The sequence below is a fragment of the Xenopus laevis genome, chromosome 8L, assembly GCF_017654675.1.
Source record: "Xenopus laevis strain J_2021 chromosome 8L, Xenopus_laevis_v10.1, whole genome shotgun sequence".
NCBI classification, from domain to species: Eukaryota; Metazoa; Chordata; class Amphibia; order Anura; family Pipidae; genus Xenopus; species Xenopus laevis.
The window spans coordinates 127,771,285-127,792,954 of record NC_054385.1 but is presented as its reverse complement, the minus strand read 5'-3'; the positions used below and the strand labels follow the sequence as shown (position 1 = coordinate 127,792,954).

Sequence of the window (21,670 nt, the reverse complement as noted above, 5' to 3'; positions counted from 1 at the left end):
TTACAAGTTCTAAGGAAAACCACAGGTAATGGGGGCCAATATATCACTGCGCTGTGGAAGTACACTCTTATGTGTCGAGGTGTAGAGGGAACATCTTATTTGAAATGGAATGACAGCTTTGCTGTAGAGGACGTAATCCACCAGGCCGCAGGGATAGATAGAACGACTGCATAATTCTGCACAAAATAAAAATAAAAGCTTTTATACGGATCTGCTGGGCGCCGAATGCGTTTTCTCACAGTAAAAGAGAGAATCTTTCTCGCGGGATGCTTTTTCCTGCTGTTGCTACAGCTTCTGTAGATGTTTTTAGCATGGCCTACAAGAACATCTCCATCTGTTCTCACAAGGTGAGACTGATAATTAAATTAGGGAGAATTCTGTTTGCTACTAAATTTTTACAGGCACCTCTGTTAACCTGAGTACCATCGCTGTTTGGGGCACCATGCTTGGGTCATTGAGCACAGTTTAGCTGCATGACCCATCAGTGATAAACTAAGGTCTGATGTAGATGTTTTGCTGATAATGTTAATAATCTAGAGCTCTTGGATCTTCTGTAGGCTCCTTATTTGTAGGCCAAAATCATTGTTCAGTTTTATACCTACTCAACAAGTTCCCCATTGGCGTTGTATCTGCTAACAATGGTCATTCTGATGCTCTGATTGGTTAGTTGATTTTGAACTGCAAATGTTCTAATGTTGTGGTTGGCTGCAAGATTGCTTTATCTCTGCCTGGATTCAGGAGGTTCTCAACAGGCCCAGACTGGCAATCTGAGGGGCTGCTGTAAGGTCCCATAGAAAGTCAGTATTTAGTGGGCTGGTGGGGGCTGTATGGGCCTCTATGTGGGCTGATTGGGCATCTGTGTACCTGAAATGTCAGGGCCTATTTTAATTCTCAGTCCGGACCTGATTCTCAGTAAATGTTTGTTCTCAGCTCTGGTGTCCAATGTCTATTCTGATCACTCAAGCAGAGCTAGTAAAATACATGTGTAAATACATGCTTGTATTTGTTTCTGCTCAAATGAAGCTAGTTTTTCAGATGAAAACAGGTAGTATTAGTTTAATAAGTTGTGGTTAATGTTCATCCTCAAACTAGGCTTACCCCCATATGTAAAACATTTTTACGTCATACGTGGATGTACCGCACATTGTATTATAACCCAGTAGTTGCAGACTTTGGGTTGATATGTAGGTACACAAGGAAATAACTGAACAAGAACTAGAAGCACAATATTTAAAAACAATTATGTTCTGTTCCTCCACAGTATCACGGGTTCTGGGGTCTGTGCCTACTACATGGATGATATTGAAAAGGTCTTCAATGGGAAGTTTAAGGAACAGAAAACTACAGAATCTGCATGGACCCCAATTCCAGAAGACAAAGTTCCTACTCCAAGGTAATTAGTCCTTTAGTGCAGATACAATCCTTTGCCCCGGTAGGGCTATGCTTGCTATTGGTATACTGAGCAGGTAGGTATGGAAATAAACATGAACAGGAGATTGAAGGGTATTTCCATATCTACATGCTGGGCTTCACGGTTATTTCCATATCTAAATGCTGGGCTTCATGGTTATTTTCGTATCTACATACTGGGTTTCATGGTTATTTCCATATATACATGCTGGACCATTGGTTTTCAGTCCTGCATGCTGGGGTTTATGTTTATTTCCAATCTATATGCTGGGCTCCATGGTTATTTTCATATCTACATGCTGGGCTTTATGGTTATTTCCATATCTACATGCTGGGCTCCATGGTTATTTTCATATCTACATGCTGGGCTTTATGGTTATTTCCATATCTACATGCTGGGCTTCATGGTTATTTCCATATGTACATGCTGGGCTAAATTCATAACCCAGATTTACTCTCCATCTCTGTTTCTCTTACATTATCAGTTTGAGAAAACCATATGACCTGCCTCTAAAAGACTTGAAGCCTCTGTGTACTACTTCAACCTTTTTTCTTATTGTAGGCCTGGGTGCTGTGCCGGATTTGGAAAAGGAGCTTCCTACAAGACATCGAATGAGTTTCCCGATGAAACGCTCTCTTTCATCAAATCTTATCCTCTGCTGGACGAGGCAGTGCTCTCCATCACTGAGACACCCTGGTTCACAAAAACAACCAGCAGGTAACTAGTTATAATGATGATCTGTAGGCATCTCAATCTGCCACACTTTACCCAACCTCCTTTGCTTTGGACATGCAGCCTCCCCTCTCTCCCAAACAACAACATGTCATTTTGTATATCCATTCTCATTTTCATGGGAATCTGAAAATACTGCATAATTGAGCTGTCTGGAAAAAGCTGGCTGATCTGTACTAGAGCTTCTCCTGCAGCTTGATTGGCTGCCTTAAAAATTTAGCTAATGAACTCTGGAAGATCTGGCCCATGGGAGCTTCCTAAAATAGGTCAGCAGATACAATGCATTTGTACATTTATAGATGTAGTTTAAAGTGCTTTATCATGATCTCACATTGATTTATTGCATATATCTGGGTAAAACATTTGCAGATGAGATGGATATACGCTTTGTTCTAGGGCCCAACTGTATTGTAGAGGTGCAACTGCAAACAGAGGACTGTGTGCCAGTTGAACTTATTTATCTTATACATTTAATTGTTTTTCCAGGTTTAAGTTGACCCACCTAGCTGCTGACACCTCAGCTGGACCTTATGGGAACTTTACTGTTTTGTTTCTGGGATCCGAGGATGGGAAGGTCTTAAAGGTCCTCTCCAGTACAACAGAAAACTCAACAGTGGAAACGCTTCTCCTTGAAGATATAAATGTCTACAACCCAGCTAAGTACGTACACACCTTAGAAGTATTTATCAATGGCTGGGTTGTTCTACCGTTGCTTGAGCAAAAAAAGTGTTTCTTCAGCAGATCAAGATTTGTATCCTGAGACTATCTTTTTAATGGTATCTCTGGAAATCAGAGGTGCTAAAGTTGAGGATTCTAAAGCTGGGTCATTAATTGGGAACCACGACCAACTGAAGAAGACTTTTCTTGGGTGTCTTTTTATCCTCTTAATCTTCTCCAAATAAACCAATATGGTGCAACTCATGAGATGCAGAACCAGACAAAGATGCAGTTAACATACATAGTAAAATAGTAAGTTAGGTTGGAAAAAAGACACACGTCCATAAAGTTCAACCTTTTAAGTCTATACTAACTAACTGCCAGTTAATCCAGAGGAAGGCAAAAAAAAACATTTGAAGTCTCTCCAATTTGCCTCAGAGGGGGAAAATCCTTCCTGACTCCAAGATGACAATGGGACCAGTCCCTGGATCAACTTGTACTATGAGCTATCTCCCATAACCCTGTATTTCCTTATTTGCTAAACACCATCCAACCCATCATTAAAGCTATCTAATGTATCACCCAGCACAAGAATTCCACATCTTCACAGCTCTCACTGTAACAAACCCCTTCCGAATATTTAGCCGGAACCTCCTTTCTTCTAATTAGAATGGGCGCCGTCGTGTCAGCTGGAAGGACCTAATGGCAGATAAAGCAGTTAATGGAGATTCATTCAAAACAGCTTTAGTCTGTTACAAAAAGAGCAAATAGAAACCTTCCAGAAATCTCTTAGTCTTGAGTTAAAAAAAGGTCCTACTCTGTGTGAAGACTTAAATTCTGCCTTTGGATGTGTTGGTTTTATGTGCATTATTAGACACTTTACACCTGGGCTCAGTTAGTGCCCAAAGTATGTTCAAGTAAAGATATTTCTATAGATACTTTAATTTGCAGTTTGTACAATTGTACAGACAGGGTAACACAGCCTTCCTTTGTATTTTAGGTGCAACGTCAAAAAGGAGGACAGGAGGATTCTGGGACTGCAGCTGGACCGGGAGAATCATGCTTTGTTTGTAGCCTTCTCAAGCTGCATCATTAGAGTGCCCTTGAGCCGGTGTGAATTGTATGGCACATGCCGAAGGTAAGTCCCCAACCTGATATCTTAGCCTTTGATTAGTTTTTTAAATAAGCTCCATTCGTTTCTGAGTCTCTTGACATACTGTGTTTCCTGCTAGTTTGGGAATAAGTGAATTAAAAAAAATATTTCAGGGCTGACAAAAGAAGTCTCAGCAATAATCTCATTAATAAACTCACAAGGCATGGTGTGAATGTGTAGAACAAAGTGATTGGGCTTCATTTCGGCTCATTCATACAGGCCTCTGACTAAGACACCAGCGCACACAGGCTTCCCACTGAGTGTACACACCAGCGTTAATATCATACTACAAAGTAGCCTGCATTGAGAGCTGTACAGAATTATTTTTTACATGTGCTCAAAGGGAGCAAACGTTCTAGTTACGGAGTAGAATATTATAATAAGTTGGGTTTGCTTTGATGCACCATATTGTGCTGGTTTGTGTGGATAAAAAGGCTGCCAGGGGTAATAAGACACGTTCTTTATATAGTGTTCCTCCTTTCTAGGCTTTCCCTGCCTCAGATTAGTTTAAATCATGTGGCACATCTATGATATGACTCATGCCTCACAAAAATAAGAGATTCAGACAGTCCGGACTGTGTTTCAGCGTCCCTTTGGGTAACTATAATCCCGAAGCACTAGGTTCATAACACAGATACAGCCACATAACGATCATTCAGTTTCCAACTTATACAATTTCCTCAAGGAAAGATTATTGCCCAGGGCTTCTGCAGAGCAGGACTTAGATAGTAGCCAAGAAGGGTGACCCGAAAGTCATGGTGAAGGGAACTGAAGTTCTCCATGAAAACATTGTATTGGAAAGCCTACTTAACTCGTAGCAAAGAAACATGAAAAGAAATCCAGGAGGTAATCGTTTGCAGATAGTGGTACTACAATGTTGGCGCCACACTGCAAACACATTTGGATTGAGTCCAGTCCATTAAAAAAGCAGATAATTCTCTGACCAGTGAAAATAGGGCACAGTTTGCAATTACTTGGGATGCTGGTGGCTGTGGATTCTGTTACGGTCTCTCTGGTAGCACTTAGCCATCTGTACATTTGCTTTTGTCCCACAGGAGCTGTCTGGCGTCTAGAGATCCATACTGTGTTTGGCTTAAATCCGGAGCCTGTGCCAGCTACCGCAATGATATAAGGTGAGCTCCGAGAGTACTCATCATTAGATCCATTTACCAGCCATCTATTAACAGAAGAGGAAATGGCAAATAATTTGAGGCACCAACTTCTCTGTAAGACCTAAGGTTAAGCACTCCTAGCAAAGACACAGATTCACATTTGCATGAAAAGTAGGGCGGAGTGGGGTGAGATAGCTCCTCTGAGTTTATAATCTAGCAGTGCCCTCAAAGGAGTTTGCAAACTGTCTAGCTCTCGCTGATCATGATCTTGCATTATAATTTGGTCCAGAAGGCTTCCTTAAAGGGGACCCGTCACCCAAAAAAAATATTCAAAATCCTATTTTATCACATTAGTCAAGCAAAATGAACTTTAATTACACTATATAAATTATTTGAATCTTGTTTCCTTCAATCTGGGAATTCATAATTATAACAAGCAGGCAGGAGCCATTTTGTGGACACTGTTATTAAGACAAGCCTTGAATCATCTCAGAATCTTGTTTGTGCACCAGAATGGGGGACCTGATGTCCATGCCCTGGCGACACAATTAAATGATGAAGAGTAAGGGGAAATGCGTGGAGAGCAGTGACATGTAGGAAGTTCTGAATGGAAAGTGAAAGTACTTGTCGGCCCCGCCTCTATGCCTAGGCATAAAGGAGGGGCAGACAATATTTGATTGACAGCTGAGATTTCTAGATGAGCTTACAACAGCACATGAATGCTTTAATAACAAATAGAAATTGGATTTCATGTTTAATTTGAAAAGGACTTTTACTGTACAGATTTTTGTGTCTGGGTGACAGGTCCACTTTAAGGGATACTGTCATGGGAAAACATGTTTTTTCCAAAGTGCACCAGTTAATAGTGCTGCTTCAGCAGAATTCTGCACTGAAAACTATTTATCAAAAGAGCAAACAGATTTTTTTATATTCAATTTTGAAATCTGACATGGGCCTAGACATATTGTCAGTTTCCCAGCTGCCTCAGTCATGTGACTTGTGCCTGCATTTGAGGACGTAACTGCTTTCTGGCAGGCTGTTATTTCTCCTACTTAATGTAACTGAATCAGTCTCAGTGGGACTTGGCTTTTACTATTGAGTGTTGTTCTTAGATCAGTGATCCCCAACCAGTAGCTCGTGAGCAACATGTTGCTCCCCAACCCCTTGGATGTTGCTACCAGTGGCCTCAAAGCAGGTGCTTGTTTTTGAATTCCTGGCTTGGATGCAAGTTTTGGTTGCAAAAAAAACATCTGTACTGCCACACAGAAACTCCTGTAGGCTGCCAATCCACATAGGGGCTACCAATAGCAATCACAGCCATTATTTGGCAGTGTACCTCCAGGAACTTATGCTTGTGTTGCTCCCCAACTCTTTTTACATCTGAATGTTGCTCAATGGTGAAAAAGGTTGAGGACCCCTGTTCTTAGATCTTCCATGGAGCTGTTATCTTGTGTTAGGGAGCTACTATCTCATTACCTTCCCATTGTTCTGTTGGGGGAGGGGGGGGAGGTGGTGATATCACTCCAACTTGCAGTACAGCAGTAAAGAGTGATTGAAGTTTATCAGAGAACAAGTCACATGACTGGGGGTAGCCCCATGTCAGATTTCAAAAGTGAATATAACAAAATCTGTTTGCTCTTTTGAAGAATGGATTTCAGTGCAGAATTCTGCTGGATCAGCACTATTAACTGATGCGTTTTGAAAAAAACATGTTTTCCCATGACAGTATCCCTTTAATACAAATCAGCAGACTAAGGCATTTTGACTAACTGTGATGCAGTGGAAGGTCAGGATAGTCTGTTGAAATGCCTCCCAAGTTTGACAGATATTCAGTGGTTTCCTTAAAGTTTTGTAGGCCTCATGCACTCACAAAAAAAGTTTTTGTGCATGGTAGCAGTGTGATTTAGACTTTTTCACTTCAAGCTTCCCTTCGAGGCTCCACTTGGCTCATAATGAAGTCATCAATATAAGAAAATATTGCTGTATCAGTCCAGTCATTCAGCCATAGTTCCAAGTATATCTAGGCCAGAAAATGAGTTTTAACCAAACATCCCACCAAAACAGACCTTCAATCTGGTCATTCAGGTGTATCTAGGAGAGCTAATTAATATTCTTCCCAAGTTTCCCCAATCTAACCTTCTGGCTGGGACCCTTTGCCACTGCTCTCAGTGGGGGGCCGCCCCTCAGTTCTGAATCCGCTGGCATAGCAGTTAGTCTGATATCTGAGCACCCTGGAAGCATGGTCCTGTTTCAAGATGCTCCCGAGATGTAAATCAGCACTGTTAAACTTCTGCACCACATTAGCTTTGTCCCTCAAGTACTAATTAAAACACTTAATATGAAAACAAGTTAAAATATGAATAATATTAGCAATAAATATAAAATCAGAGAAATGCTGATCTAGTTCCCTATTGGGTCCAGGGAAGTTCAGCTAAAACCCCTTGATTTCGAATGCTTCCTAGTTAGTATGAGTGATCTATTGCGTCTGAGATGCATGGCTCCCTGCGGGGCTCCCGACACTGAAACTACCCTTAAATGCTCTTAATATCTGTGGTCTGTGCTGTTATATTCAGTGTTTTGTTGTCGTTTTCTTTTCAGGAGTAGCTTTGAGCAGGATATTGGGCAGTCGAAAAACTGGGGAAACTGCCAAGGTGAGTAGAAGGCGGATGAATCTGTTTGCTTGCTTTCTGTCACTGAATGTTCCCTGTTATGTAGCATAGCAATTACGGAGAAGCAATATAGAAGAGGTTCTCCATCTACTGGTCAGCACTAGACCTGCAACTTAAAGTAGCAAGCAACATGGCAGATACCTATCATTTTTACCTTCAGTCATTGATTATGAACACCTTGGTTGTCTCAAGGTTGTAAGGCAGCATGCATAATACCCAAATTGCATGCACTCTAAAGCTTTCTGTACTTGGAAACCTAGACATAAGCTACACCTTGTACTACATCACTCCTTGAAATTGTATCCGGCCCTTCATTGAAACTATCTATTGTATCTTCTGGAAGAGAATGCCTCAGACCTTTTCTTGCTTATCTCAAGGGGAACCTTCTACAGACACTTGCCCTTTAAAAAATATATATCTCGACACACTTGTCCTTCATCACACTGAGGGTAGGAGCGTTGCATTGTGGGCAGCTGGAAATAACAGCACAGCAACATATTCAGCTGGTGCTGCTCTCCTTGGCTCTTGCAAATGAGAGGAACACATTTCAGCATATTTATTACAGTCTGCATTCAGTCGCACAGCCCCCTACTCACCTATAGTGTAGTTACACCGGCTTCACAGAGGACATTTCTAATCATTTTCCCCTCACCTTCTGTTGTTTGTACATTTTGTGATAAGTGGTGCAATATTCAAGTTAGATGGTGGATTATTAATAGACATATTGTCTTGGTGTGTTTGCCCCCTGAGCCCTGTAAAGGACACTTAGCAGGAAATGCAAAGCCATGATTGGGTTAAGGGACGAGCCAATCCCGCGAGTGGAGGAGTTTGTGTTTGGTGCAGAGGGGGCCCCCTCGCTCCTTGGCTCTTCTCTCTTTGGTTACACAGAATGAATTGATTTATGTCCCACTATAAACTACATGCCTGCGACAGGTTTATTGTTGCCATTTACTTGCAGTGATACATGGGACCCACTGTACTCCGTTTGTGTTTTGCTCATGGCTCATTTCCTAACGTATTTATTTTCCCTTTTAACGATCCTAAAAAAAAAAATGTCTGCTCTTGGCAATGCAAAGTCTGACTGTCTGGAAGGTGTTTTTATCATTGCCAGTTACTTTCTAGAATTAGATTTTCTCAATTCTGTAGCAAGTAAAACAAGTGCCAAGGCCGGGGCCGGTATTACAAATTTACTGGCAATGTAGTTACTGGTAAGTGTGTAATACCCTTAGGTTATATAGCTTAGTAACATAGTAAGTCAGGATGAAAAAAGACATATATATCCCTTCTGAATATTTAGGCGGAACCTCCTTTCTTCTAATCGGAATGGGCGACCTCGTGTCAGCTGGAAAGACCTACTGGTAAATAAAGCATTAGAGAGATTATTATATGATCCCCTTATATATTTATACATAGTTATCATATCACCCCTTAAGCGTCTCTTTTTCAGCGTGAACATCCCCAATTTGGCCAGTCTTTCCTCATAGCTAAGATTTTCCTTTTACCAGCTTAGTTGCCCTTCTCTGTACCCTCTCTAATACAATAATGTCCTGTTTGAGTGATGGAGACCAAAACTGTACAGCATATTCTAGATGGGGCCTTACTAGCTCTCTGTAATAACCTTTAATGTGGATCAATGTACACCAATACAGCATGCCTACTCCCCAGATATCCAGGGAACCCATTCTACCTACTGTACTGGGAGGAAATGACTCCTCTTCTACCTGCATAGACAGTACCTACCCCAGATACCCAGGGAACCCACTGTACCTACTGTACTGGGACTGTGTATCCCACCCCTCTCCTGCCTGCACCTCAAATACCCAGGGAACTCATTCCTTAAAGGAGAAATAAACCCTAAAAATCAATGCCGTGTTTTATATACAGTGAACTTATTGCACGAGGCTAAAGTTTGAGCTTGTCAATAGCAGCAATGATCCAGGACTTCAAACTTGTCACAGGGGGTCACCATCTTGGAAAGTGTCTGTGACACTCACATGCTCAGTGGGCTCTGATTGGCTGTTGAGAAGCTAAGCTTAGGGCTCGTCACTAATTATCCAGCAGAAAATGAGCTTCCCTGGCTGTAATATAAGGTGATGCTACAGGTTTGCTGATTATTAAATTCTGATGCTAATTGCACTGGTTTCTGTGCTGCCATGTAGTAATTATCTGTATTAATTACTAATCAGCCTTATATTGTGACATTTCTATTCTATGTGTACTGTATATTGTGAGTGGGTCCCTAAGCTCAGTAAGTGACAGCAGCACAGAGCATGTGCAGTGAAACAACAGAAAAGAAGATGGGGAGCTACTGGGGCATCTTTGGAGGCACAGATTTTTACTGCTAAAGGGCTGTGGTTGCCTTGGGCTGGTACAGAAGCACAAAACATCATGTACAACATTTCTAGCTACTTCTTTAGTTTAACTTTCCTTGTCCGTTAAAGCTTTGACTGGCTACTCGTTGTGGCTCTACAAACATTGGCTACTTGTTGGAGCACTCTGAATATTCTAATGTCTGATTTGTTTACTCAATTAAGGCTAGGGTCAAACAGGGCCAAAATCAGGCTGCTGAAACATGCAAAAAAGAAACTCAACACTTTCCATTTTGCTCCAAAATCTGCTGGAGCTGACACAATGGTTCCGGACACGAAAGAGGAAGGAGGATATTACTTGTATTAGGGGCTGAAATTGGCCTGCGGATTTCGGCAGGTTGATTTCAGCCGAGTGTGACCATAGCCTTAGTCCAGTAATTGTTACCTTTTGTTACTGCCAACTTTAAAGAGAAACTCAATTTAATTTGCCCAATGTAAGAAAATGTATACATTAAATATTACTAATGTATACATTAATACAATCAGGTATAAAAGAATCCATTTTTAAAAACCCAATAGTTTTACAGCTATGTGTAAATATACTGTAACTGCTATTCTCTATTCTCTAGTTCTGACTCTTGAACTTGTAACAGAAGTCAGCCAATTAACAGACCCAGACGAGTCCTGACTTGTGCTAAATTGTTTCAAGTGAATGAATTGTTATGTAACGTCATTTCTGTGACCCCGTTGAAGTATGGGAATGAGGGTTAGCCATGGTTTATTCCACGGCATGTAACGGCCCTTGTTTTCTTTCCTTTCTTGCAGACGTTGTCACCTCTTCAGGAAGCGTCCACAGTGAAGGGGATTCGGCTTATGGTGAGTGACTTCCTTGCCTTTTCCTTTCAACAATATATCCCTTCCTTTCCATGTCCGCCCCACCCAAAAAAAGGCTCTCAGCTTCATCTTGGGAATGGTTTCAGCAATTAAATCTACAAGGAATTATGGGATAGGCAGGCTTGTATTACCCAGAGCAATGTCATCTGTTTTTTCAACCAACATTTTTAAAAATGCAATCAACCTACATACTCCAATGGATCTCAGTACTCATACAGTTAAGCCACATATGATTCTTATAAACAACGTCCAACTGAGTAACAACTGGTCCAGTCTGAGTTGGGTTGGTTGAAAAATCTCCAATTAAGCTTTAAAAGAGCTTAAAATCTCATCATAATCCATCCTATTTAACTCAGGTCAGCCACACAAATTTCACGGACAGGAATTCAGGTTGTCTCACAATTTAAAGGGGATGTAAACCCAATAACACGGTTTTGCAAAATGAAAGAATATAGTTTTCCAAGCAACTTTCCAATATACATTGATTAAAAACATACAGCGGTTTTAAAGTTATTTGTAAATGTAACTGCAATTGAGAGCATTTCCTCTGTTTCCTGTTGTGTCTGTCTCTTGATACAATGTAACAGAATTCAACCAGAATCAGCCTAGTACTGTTACATTGTTGCCAAATTCAGAAGCACCAGGACAGAGAACAGAAATGGACACGCAGATACTACTTTTAATAGCAATTATATTTACAGATAACTTTAAACCCATTGAAAATGGGTGATTAATGTATATGGAGAAGTTACATGGAATTAAAATATATTTCAGTAGCCAAAATGTTATTTCTGGTTTAATATTCCCTTTAAGGGTAAGCTGATCTGAGAGAATACCCAGTTCCATTTTAGCCTAACAGGACACAGCAATAGTAAATAAGACATGGAAATTACTGGCCTCTAAGCACAATCTTTTTTCGGCTTTGTTGATATTTACTTAAGAAGAAGGTGTTTCCTAAGATGTTACCTAACCAAAACAAATCTGACCAATGTAAAGTATATCAAATGGCTGAACAGGAATTCTGATATTCATGGACTGCACATTTCTGTTGTATGTTTTATATCTTACCTAAAAATAGTTCACCTGTGGGATCTGACATTTCACCCATTTACGCCTCACTTTGAAGCCAAAGAAACGCTGGCGACTGTACTTGGTTGGCAGTTGTAGTTCACAGTTCATCTGGGTGAAAATAAAAAGTAGTTATATTTACAATACACTTAATTCCTCTTACTGTCATGTAAAGCCATTGTTACTTAAATAAAACTGCAAACTCAATTCTTTATATAACTCAATGGCAGTGCTATTATTTCTGATTAATTCCTGTAACCCCCCCCCCCTCTCTTATATTACCCAGTGGTACAGCCTGACTGGTCATACCTCCTAGTTACAACTCAGCATATATTTTTTATGACCTCCCTTTATTAAAAAACCCACAACCTAATTGGCTATTCTGTTATTCCTGGTTATTCTAATGAGATCTCCCTTCTAAATATTAGCCAGTAGTCCAACCTGGCTATTCTGTTATTCCTGGTTATTCTAGTGAGATCTCCCTTCTAAATATTACCCAGTAGTCCAACCTGATTGGCCATACTTTTGTTTCTGGCTATGTATGTGTGTATATTTTTATTTGTATAGCGCTCCTCGAGGGCAAAGCACTGTACAGCGAAACAATAAATTAGTAGTAACAAACAAGGGGTCATTGAAAAAAAGTATCAATAAGTGCATTATTAAAAATACAATTCACATAGATATAAAATATAATTTCAATACAGATTAAGTGCTCAGTGTCAAGGAGACAAAAGGCTGGAGGACCCTACCCCGTAGGGCTTACAGTCGAAATGGGAGGGTAACAGACAGACCCAATTCGGAGGGGTATTAAAATGCTGTAGGTTACAGTCTGTTATGCTGTCATATAAAGATGGCCATACACAGAGAGATCCGCTCGTTTGGCGATGTCGCCAAATGAGTGGATCTCTCTCCGATATGCCCACCTTGAGGTTGGCAATATCGGGCTGATCCAATTGTGGGCCCTAGGGCCCAACGATCGGATCCTAACGAATGGGAATGGGGGTCGGATCGCGGGACCGCATCAACGAACAGATACGGCCGCGATCCGACGGGATTTTTTGTCCCATCCGATCGAGATCTGGCCGACTTTCGGCCAGATCTCGATCGGGGAAGCCCGTCGGTGGGCCCCATACATGGACACTTGGTCTGTTGGCAGCTTTTATTGGGCCGTGTATGGCCACCTTAAGTGCCAGTTCCCAGTTCAGGTGTTATCCTATGACTCACAAGGTAATTCCTTGAAATCTTATATATGGTTTCCTGATTTTGGCTCACCAGCTAATTTCTGCAACCTCCCCTTCTTTTAAAACTCAATATTCCAACCTAATTGGTCATATAAAACTCAATATAAAAGCCTGATTGACCATATAAATCTCAATATTACAACCTGCTAAGCCATACTATTCCTGGTTAGGACTCACAGGATAATTCCTGCAACCTCCCTTCCTTATATAACCCAGGTGTGGAACTGGATCGGCCATACTCTCGGTTATACAGGGATTACTGGTGTTCCTGGTGTCAGCATAAGTGGTAATAAGTTTGGGAAATATAATTTTCAGGGCTGCAGAAGGAAAATGCAAAATGCCACAAGCAAATTAGATATTTTTATGAGGACTTTGCATTCCCCTATATTTTTCACAGAGAACCGATTTAACGAGAAGCTAAACCATTCGGGCTGCCGAGCCTGTGACATTGCCTTTATGTTCATTACCGACACTAACATTTCAAGATTATCAGCCCCATTACTGCTTGTCTGGGTAAATTAATACTCAGGAGGAGCGAAATGAGAGATTGGATGGTGTCGGATCATAAAATCATAAAAATAGCAAAAAAAAAGAGAAGACTTTAATTAGGACTTTGAGGTTATCCTCTCGTAAATATTATCAGTGTATGTGGTTAACTCTTGTACAGCCAGACGCGCCTCTGTAGGATTGTGAGAGAGATGCGATTGGATATCTCCAGTGTATGGATATGTCTAGCAATGAATAGAAAGGGATTAGAGGAGCTGGGAAATCATTAGTATCCGTCCAGACATATTCATAACACTGCAGGATTGAGTTTGTCTCTACAGAGAGAGGTCCTTGAGAGATAACAGGGCTGGTTATGTGGAACACCGGTAGCTGGAGAACATTTGTGGCCTCTTGAAAAAGGCAGTGTTTCAAGGATTACAGTGGAGAACATCAGCATTAATTGGGCTGCAGGGCACTGGCAGAATTGCATGTCTACATGTGGGGAACAGCTTATATAAACTACTTGTTACAGGCCCCTCCCACTTACCCATCATTCTATGTGTGTGTCACATGGTATCAGTGAATCAGTGAGGTAAAAACACACCTAGATATGAGGAACCCCTCACATAAACTACTTGTTACAGGCCCCTCCCACTTACCCATCATTCTATGTGTGTGTCACATGGTATCAGTGAATCAGTGAGGGAAAAACACACCTAGATATGAGGAACCCCTCACATAAACTACTTGTTACAGGCTCCTCCCACTTACCCATCATTCTATGTGTGTGTCACATGGTATCAGTGAATCAGTGAGGGAAAAACACACCTAGATATGAGGAACCCCTCACATAAACTACTTGTTACAGGCCCCTCCCACTTACCCATCATTCTATGTGTGTGTGTCACGTGGTATCAGTGAATCAGTGAGGGAAAAACACACCTAGATATGAGGAACCCCTCACATAAACTACTTGTTACAGGCTCCTCCCACTTACCCATCATTCTATGTGTGTGTGTCACATGGTATCAGTGAATCAGTGAGGGGAAAACACACCTAGATATGAGGAACCCCTCACATAAACTACTTGTTACAGGCCCCTCCCACTTACCCATCATTCTATGTGTGTGTGTCACATGGTATCAGTGAATCAGTGAGGGAAAAACTCACCTAGATATGAGGAACCCCTCACATAATCTACTTGTTACAGGCTCCTCCCACTTACCCATCATTCTATGTGTGTGTGTCACATGGTATCAGTGAATCAGTGAGGGAAAAACACACCTAGATATGAGGAACCCCTCACATAATCTACTTGTTACAGGCCCCTCCCACTTACCCATCATTCTATGTGTGTGTCACATGGTATCAGTGAATCAGGGAGGGAAAAACACACCTAGATATGAGGAACCCCTCACATAATCTACTTGTTACAGGCCCCTCCCACTTACCCATCATTCTATGTGTGTGTCACATGGTATCAGTGAATCAGTGAGGGAAAAACACACCTAGATATGAGGAACCCCTCACATAAACTACTTGTTACAGGCCCCTCCCACTTACCCATCATTCTATGTGTGTGTCACATGGTATCAGTGAATCAGTGAGGGAAAAACACACCTAGATATGAGGAACCCCTCACATAAACTACTTGTTACAGGCCCCTCCCACTTACCCATCATTCTATGTGTGTGTCACATGGTATCAGTGAATCAGTGAGGGAAAAACACACCTAGATATGAGGAACCCCTCACATAATCTACTTGTTACAGGCTCCTCCCACTTACCCATCATTCTATGTGTGTGTGTCACATGGTATCAGTGAATCAGTGAGGGAAAAACACACCTAGATATGAGGAACCCCTCACATAAATTACTTGTTACAGGCCCCTCCCACTTACCCATCATTCTATGTGTGTGTCACATGGTATCAGTGAATCAGGGAGGGAAAAACACACCTAGATATGAGGAACCCCTCACATAAACTACTTGTTACAGGCCCCTCCCACTTACCCATCATTCTATGTGTGTGTCACATGGTATCAGTGAATCAGGGAGGGAAAAACACACCTAGATATGAGGAACCCCTCACATAAACTACTTGTTACAGGCCCCTCCCACTTACCCATCATTCTATGTGTGTGTCACATGGTATCAGTGAATCAGTGAGGGAAAAACACACCTAGATATGAGGAACCCCTCACATAAACTACTTGTTACAGGCTCCTCCCACTTACCCATCATTCTATGTGTGTGTCACATGGTATCAGTGAATCAGTGAGGGAAAAACTCAGCTAGATATGAGGGACCTCTCAGTTCCTCACGGAGATGCTTTATAGTTCTCTGATTGGAATTAAAAATCTTTTCAGAATTGATTTATTAATCATTAATCTGTGCGTCTGTGTCTCTTGACGTGATAGGCAGGTGGTAACTCGACGGCCCATCTCTGGAGACAGGGGCATCTTAATTAAAAATATGACACTGGGAGACTAAAATGTCTGCTCCTACACGCACATATTACACAAACGCGTTGCTGTGGTAACACACAATCCAGGGCACAAATAAGAGAGCGCCTGTACGCTCGTTCAGAGAAGGGTTTTTTAGGCAGGAATGCTGATATGATGGAAATATCTACTCGCTGCTATTTGCTTGTGTGTTTTTTGCCATTAGAAAGAAAGAAATTCCCGGCCTGCTGCTTTTTAATCTTATGCTCCCATTAGGAGGTTATTGTAATACTAAGTATATGAGTGCCAAGCATCCCGGGCCCAGTGATACTTTCTAGGTTACCATGGTAACTCCACACGCCAGAAATTAGGAAGCGGTGGATATTTTTTTGGTCACAGAGGAGGGAAGGGCATGTTATACAGACAATAAGCAGTAGTATTTTTCAAATACAAATTATAGAGTTTTGAGCCTGGCCCACTTGTCAAGCTCTCTGATAATGAAAAAAGCGAATCCTGATTTTTAGATCTAAACTGTAATTAAGATGAGAGCGGGGATGTACTATTGTGTGTGTGAATTTACAGTGTCCAGCCCTGTTTGTTTGTACAGGACAGGAGACGTCCTACTGCAACGCTGCCTCTAATTTAATTGAATAGGAAGGGGTAGGAAGGGGTTTGATAGGGCACAGGGGGTTTCCTGGGAACCCAAAAACCAAGTGACCCAGTTTATATCATGAGTAGGAACTGATAATGGACTAATATGAGTGAATGGGGTTGCCACCTGTCCAGTTTTGAACGAGACAGCCCGTTTTTTTGAAAGACAGCCCAGGTCAAAACTGCCTGCCAGCTTTTCCAAATGAGAAAAACCAGGCAGGATTCCATATAATTGACGCATCGAACAGCTGATCGCCACATCATAGCCCCGCCGCCATGACCCGCCCCCCAGCAGCATCACAGACCCGTCCCCATTGCATCATGGCCTCGTCCCCTGCCTGGATTCAACCTGTACAAAAGGTTGCAACAAATTCAAAAAAAGTGTCTGTAAAATAAGTAACCCAGAAGTGGCGGTCGACAAATTTGTAAAAAGTCGTACGAACGGTAAATTCTCAAAGGCAGATGTTACCGTGTCTGAATGTCTCGTAAGTTCGACAATTTTCTAAAATATCGTATATCTTTTCGTCGCACAGACGGCATTTTACCGAGCGTTTTCAAAAGACAATTTGACCGACATTTTCATTTTGGAGAGCCTAATGCGTCGGAAAAATTGTCGGCAAAACAAATTCATAAAAATGTCGGGAAAAGTGGCGCCAAAAAAACGCCCACTTTTAACGACACTACTTCAAAAGTGTTGTACACGGCGGAAAATTGACGGGTAAATGCTTTGTGAATTTGTCGACTGTTACTACTACACTTTCTACGACTTTTTTTCGTTGCCGACACTTTTGTGAATTCCCCCTATGAGTGACTCTCAAGATCAGGTGCCAGTCAATGGACACGTGGGGCAAATGTATTAAAGGAGTGTTTCACCTTTACGTATGTTATAGAATGGCTGATTCTAAGCAGCTTTTCAGTTGGCCTTCATTTTTTCTTTTTTATATTTTTTTAATTATCTACCTTCTTCTTCTGACTCTTTCCCAGCTTTCAAATGGGGGTCACTGACCCCATCTAAAACACAAAAGCTCTGTAAGGCTACAAATATATTTTGTTATTGCTACTTTATACTATTCATCATAATATTCAGGCCCTTCGGATGTGGCAGGCTTGGCCACTAGGCATTTTAACTGCCCTACGAATCAGCTGGGAAAACAACACCATACCTACAAAATGTTACATAGACTTTGAGTTGCTATATATTCAATAGTCCAGGGGGTTCTAGAGGATCCATCGGTCTCTATCTGGACTACAGTCTCAGCCTTTCTACATTGCTAAGGGTTCTTTATCTCTAATATAATCGGTGTCCCCTCTACATGTGTATTTTTTGCTTACTTTGCCCACTTCCACCTACCATTCTATTTGTGTCACATGGTATTAGTGAAGGCACAACATACCTAGCTTGGAGCAACACCTCATACAAAGTATTTGTCATTACCCATCTATGCATTTCCCCCATCACCACCTCTTACTCTGGGTTGAATACTGATTGTCCTGTGGATTTACCCAAGATGAACATGTACTAGTACAGCCAAGCTGAAATGAGCTGAAGCCATCTCCCTCCTCCCCCTTGACCCACTCACCCAATCACCTTCCCACTTACTGATATTGTTACCTGTATATCTATATTTTATGATCTTTTATTTGTCAATGGTAATGCAGGGAAAGCCCCGCCCAGCGGTGACATCGCCATTGACAGTGTCGCCTCCCTTGGGCATGTGACTCGCCTGGGCTATTCCCCGCCAGGTGTGACATCTGACGGTTATTACCAACTCTCTGCCTGGCACACTCTTAAAACCCAGGGTAAGAGGGGCATTTGTTGGTCAACCAAACATGTAGGGTTCTTAGACTAATTTAACAGAATGGTAGAGGTCACCTTTTCTTGTATGTTGCAATTGGAAATAGTCTAAGCAGTGTTGCAGTTGGTCTTAATTTTTTTTTTTAAATGTATCTCCAGACTCAGAATGATATCTGGCTGCACTCAGAATGGTGAGGCTACATGTTAAATCCACTATGTTTTTTTCTCTCTTGTTTGTTGTTCATTCAAACAAAAGTCTGGTTGCAGTGGGTCAGCAGGTACCAAAATGGAGAGCTCCCAAGTTAAATTATCTGAATACCATAGAAATGAAGACCAACTGCAAAACATCTTAGAAGGCCACAGTCTATATCATACTAATTGTATGGTGAACTTGGCCTTTAGGCCAGTGGTACCTGGGTTATATTTTCCATGTATTCAGTTGACCCACAACGAAAAAACTGGATGAAGCTCATGGAGAATAGGTCCCATGTGCCACAGGCCTTAGGCTCCTAGGCTGCAGCTTAGTGGTAGTTAACCCAAAACCTCCACCACCATCCCCTGCTTAAGGTGTACCCGTCTGCACATCTGCTTCCTTCACTCCCTGAGTTCCCTGGGCTGTAAGTGGGATCCTGTAAGAAAGCATGGGGGAGGCATGCATGAAATCCTGCAAAACTCATTAGTGTGGTGATTGTGTTTGTACTTCACTTGTTGGCCTCACTCATTGGGTCTCATCAGTGCTATGATGAAAGCTGTATATATTAGTGGGCACATCTGTTGGCCATCACAATGGGCTTGAGATCTTTATTGGTCAACAACCAAACCTTCTAGCTACCTCATTCCTTTAAATATAATGTGGTGGTGTTGATATTGGTTGTAATCAAATATTCAGCTACTTTGAGCAGGCTTGTCTGACCTGCAGTCAAGAATTCCTTAGTCCATTGATACTTTCTATTTTACTGTATGTATATTGTGAGCAGGTCCCTAAACTCAAGTAAAGCCCAGAACAGGGGCATAAAGCAGCAGAAAAGAATATGGTGAACAACCAACAGGCTTCCTCCAATGCATAGGTTTGTAGTGGCCTTGGGCTGGTATTACAGGATTAAAAAAATAAGGTGTAGAATTGTTTACCAAATTCTTTGTTGAGCATTAGTTCTCCAGTAATTGCAGATGTTGATTTTAGCAGGACAATGCGTATCCACCCTGAACATGTTGGGTCCAGATTTATAGGTTAAGAATTGTTGACTTATAGGGTGTTTTGCCTTTAACTCTCCAAAAATAATAAAAGTTAAAGAATAAATATGAGTTCACATTAGGTATTACAGGTTTAGGATTGTTTCTTTGCGTCTGTTTCTTAAACAGTACGACTTCTCCACCAGGAGAAAGGTACTTTAGCATTGTGTAATCGTAGTGGAGACCTTCTTGGTAATTAAGTTCTTCAATTAAGAGCCATTGCTGGAAGACGGAAAAAACACTGTAGTCTATTAAATTTCCACGCAAAGCTCTGCCATCATCACCAGCTTCTCTTGACAGACGCAAGGAGAGATACTTAATATTATGCAAATGAGCTTGAAATATCATCTCAATTTGTCTGTAAACACATCCTAAACACGCCATTTGTTTTAAGCCTGACAACAGAGACTTTTTGAAAAGGGTAATAGCTCAAGTACAGCTGTTGTTTGGGGGGTTCACACAAAGGTTTCTCCAGTTGTACAACTGCCAGGTGTCAGGCAATGGGAGGACTCAGTAGATGCTGTGATGTGTGGTAAATGATATCAGTGAGAAGCATGGCAGGTTGTGGGGTGGGCATTGATTTGGGGGCCTATTTCTGTTTTCGGGTCTCTTTCTCTCTAAGAACCCACTTCAGTGGGTCCATAAGCAGCAGTTATATGTAATGGGAAAGTTCAGTTGTGCCATACAGGTCAGGTGTATTTCTTTGGAATGGGCCTTACTGTGTATAGTAAGTCAAGATGGTGGTTTTGGAACATTTCCCATTTAAGACCCAATGTGAGGCCCAAATGTTGACAAGGGTGCCCCATAACTCATAAGTAGGGAAGAGATAAATGGAAACAATGCTATATGAGCCATGTGTTATTGGACAGCAAATTGACTCCAAATCTCACCAAAAATGATCTGTAAGTTGGGCTTGTAGGAGCAGTTATAAGAGCAGCTTTCTTACCTGGAGAGGTTTGGGTCCTCCTAGACACTATTCTGGAAGGGGCAGTGGCTCCCCACAGTTTTGGAACCAGTGGTGTAGGGAAAGGTCCTCTATCTGTATGATAGTGTGGGCAGCAGGGCATCATGGTATCGGTAGCTCAGGAGTTCATCAGCAACTGGAAAGCCACAGGCTGGAATATAAAACATGGCCACTAAGGATTGCTCTTCTTTCAAAGTAAACCGAGCAATTTACCTGTCTGTGATCAGAGAACCTTTCTTAGCATACAGTTTAGTGGATCTTTGATTACATGCTGTATCGGTCTGTGCCCAATGTTTATTCTCATTTCCACAGCTACAGACAGAAAAGTTTAATGTTCAATAGTCAACCCTGGGGGAAAAAAAACTTTAATCTTGACTGCAAGCTCTTTCTCCACAGAGAGTAAAATAAATATAGAAGTCTATTTACTTTGGCCCCTGAGATAAGACACCGGCTATATCATCCTGATTGCTGACAGGAGAGTGAGTCTGCAGCAAAGTGACTCATGGTATATCTTAGATTTAGTGTTACACCCTCACAGACGAAGCTTTGCCAATGCTTTAATTCCCTGATCAGCGTTCAGTGAGTTAACATATTTGACTTGATTTTTTGGTTACTGAGAAAATAAATCATTTTCTTCCCAGATTCCCAAAGTGGAAAAATGTTCAAAGCACGGAATAAAGGCTTAGGAAGATTGTCTGGATCCGGTGTGCGTTTGCTGTAGCGCCCATGTGTAATTATAATAGTCTTATATTAGTGTTATGTGATTGCAATACCTGCTGTCCTGCCTTTGAAGCAGGCGGCTCATTACCTCTCCGCAGCTGCTCATTCTCCACTTTGATTGGCTCGTGCCTTTC

At 41.6% G+C, this 21,670-nt stretch overlaps 2 protein-coding genes and 1 long non-coding RNA gene across 6 annotated transcripts in view; 1 reads left to right on the top strand and 2 right to left on the bottom strand.

The window, feature by feature from the left end:
* The window catches only part of LOC121397224 (CD48 antigen-like), a 626,518-nt gene that overhangs the window by 457,960 nt on the left and 146,888 nt on the right, over positions 1-21,670 (bottom strand). The window lies entirely within an intron of this gene.
* Positions 1-21,670, top strand: part of sema6c.L (semaphorin 6C L homeolog) — a 123,233-nt gene that overhangs the window by 97,092 nt on the left and 4,471 nt on the right. For 2 of the 3 annotated variants that reach the window (XM_018231503.2, XM_041573634.1), the window contains exons 12-19: positions 1,262-1,393; positions 1,973-2,128; positions 2,630-2,803; positions 3,801-3,938; positions 5,009-5,086; positions 7,664-7,716; positions 10,869-10,919; positions 18,487-18,627. In XM_018231503.2, coding sequence (XP_018086992.1) covers positions 1,262-1,393; positions 1,973-2,128; positions 2,630-2,803; positions 3,801-3,938; positions 5,009-5,086; positions 7,664-7,716; positions 10,869-10,919; positions 18,487-18,627 — 923 coding nt within the window. The remainder of the gene's footprint in view (positions 1-1,261; positions 1,394-1,972; positions 2,129-2,629; positions 2,804-3,800; positions 3,939-5,008; positions 5,087-7,663; positions 7,717-10,868; positions 10,920-18,486; positions 18,628-21,670) is intronic. The other variant, XM_018231502.2, reaches the window with a different exon arrangement.
* On the bottom strand, positions 5,046-20,886 carry LOC121397227. Of its 2 annotated transcripts, none has more exons than XR_005963600.1 (3): positions 20,799-20,886; positions 12,006-12,116; positions 5,046-5,130 (listed from the first exon to the last, which is right to left on the bottom strand). It is a non-coding gene; the product is annotated as an uncharacterized LOC121397227 (long non-coding RNA). The 2 variants fall into 2 exon arrangements; XR_005963601.1 differs by lacking the exon at positions 5,046-5,130 and adding an exon at positions 10,826-11,032.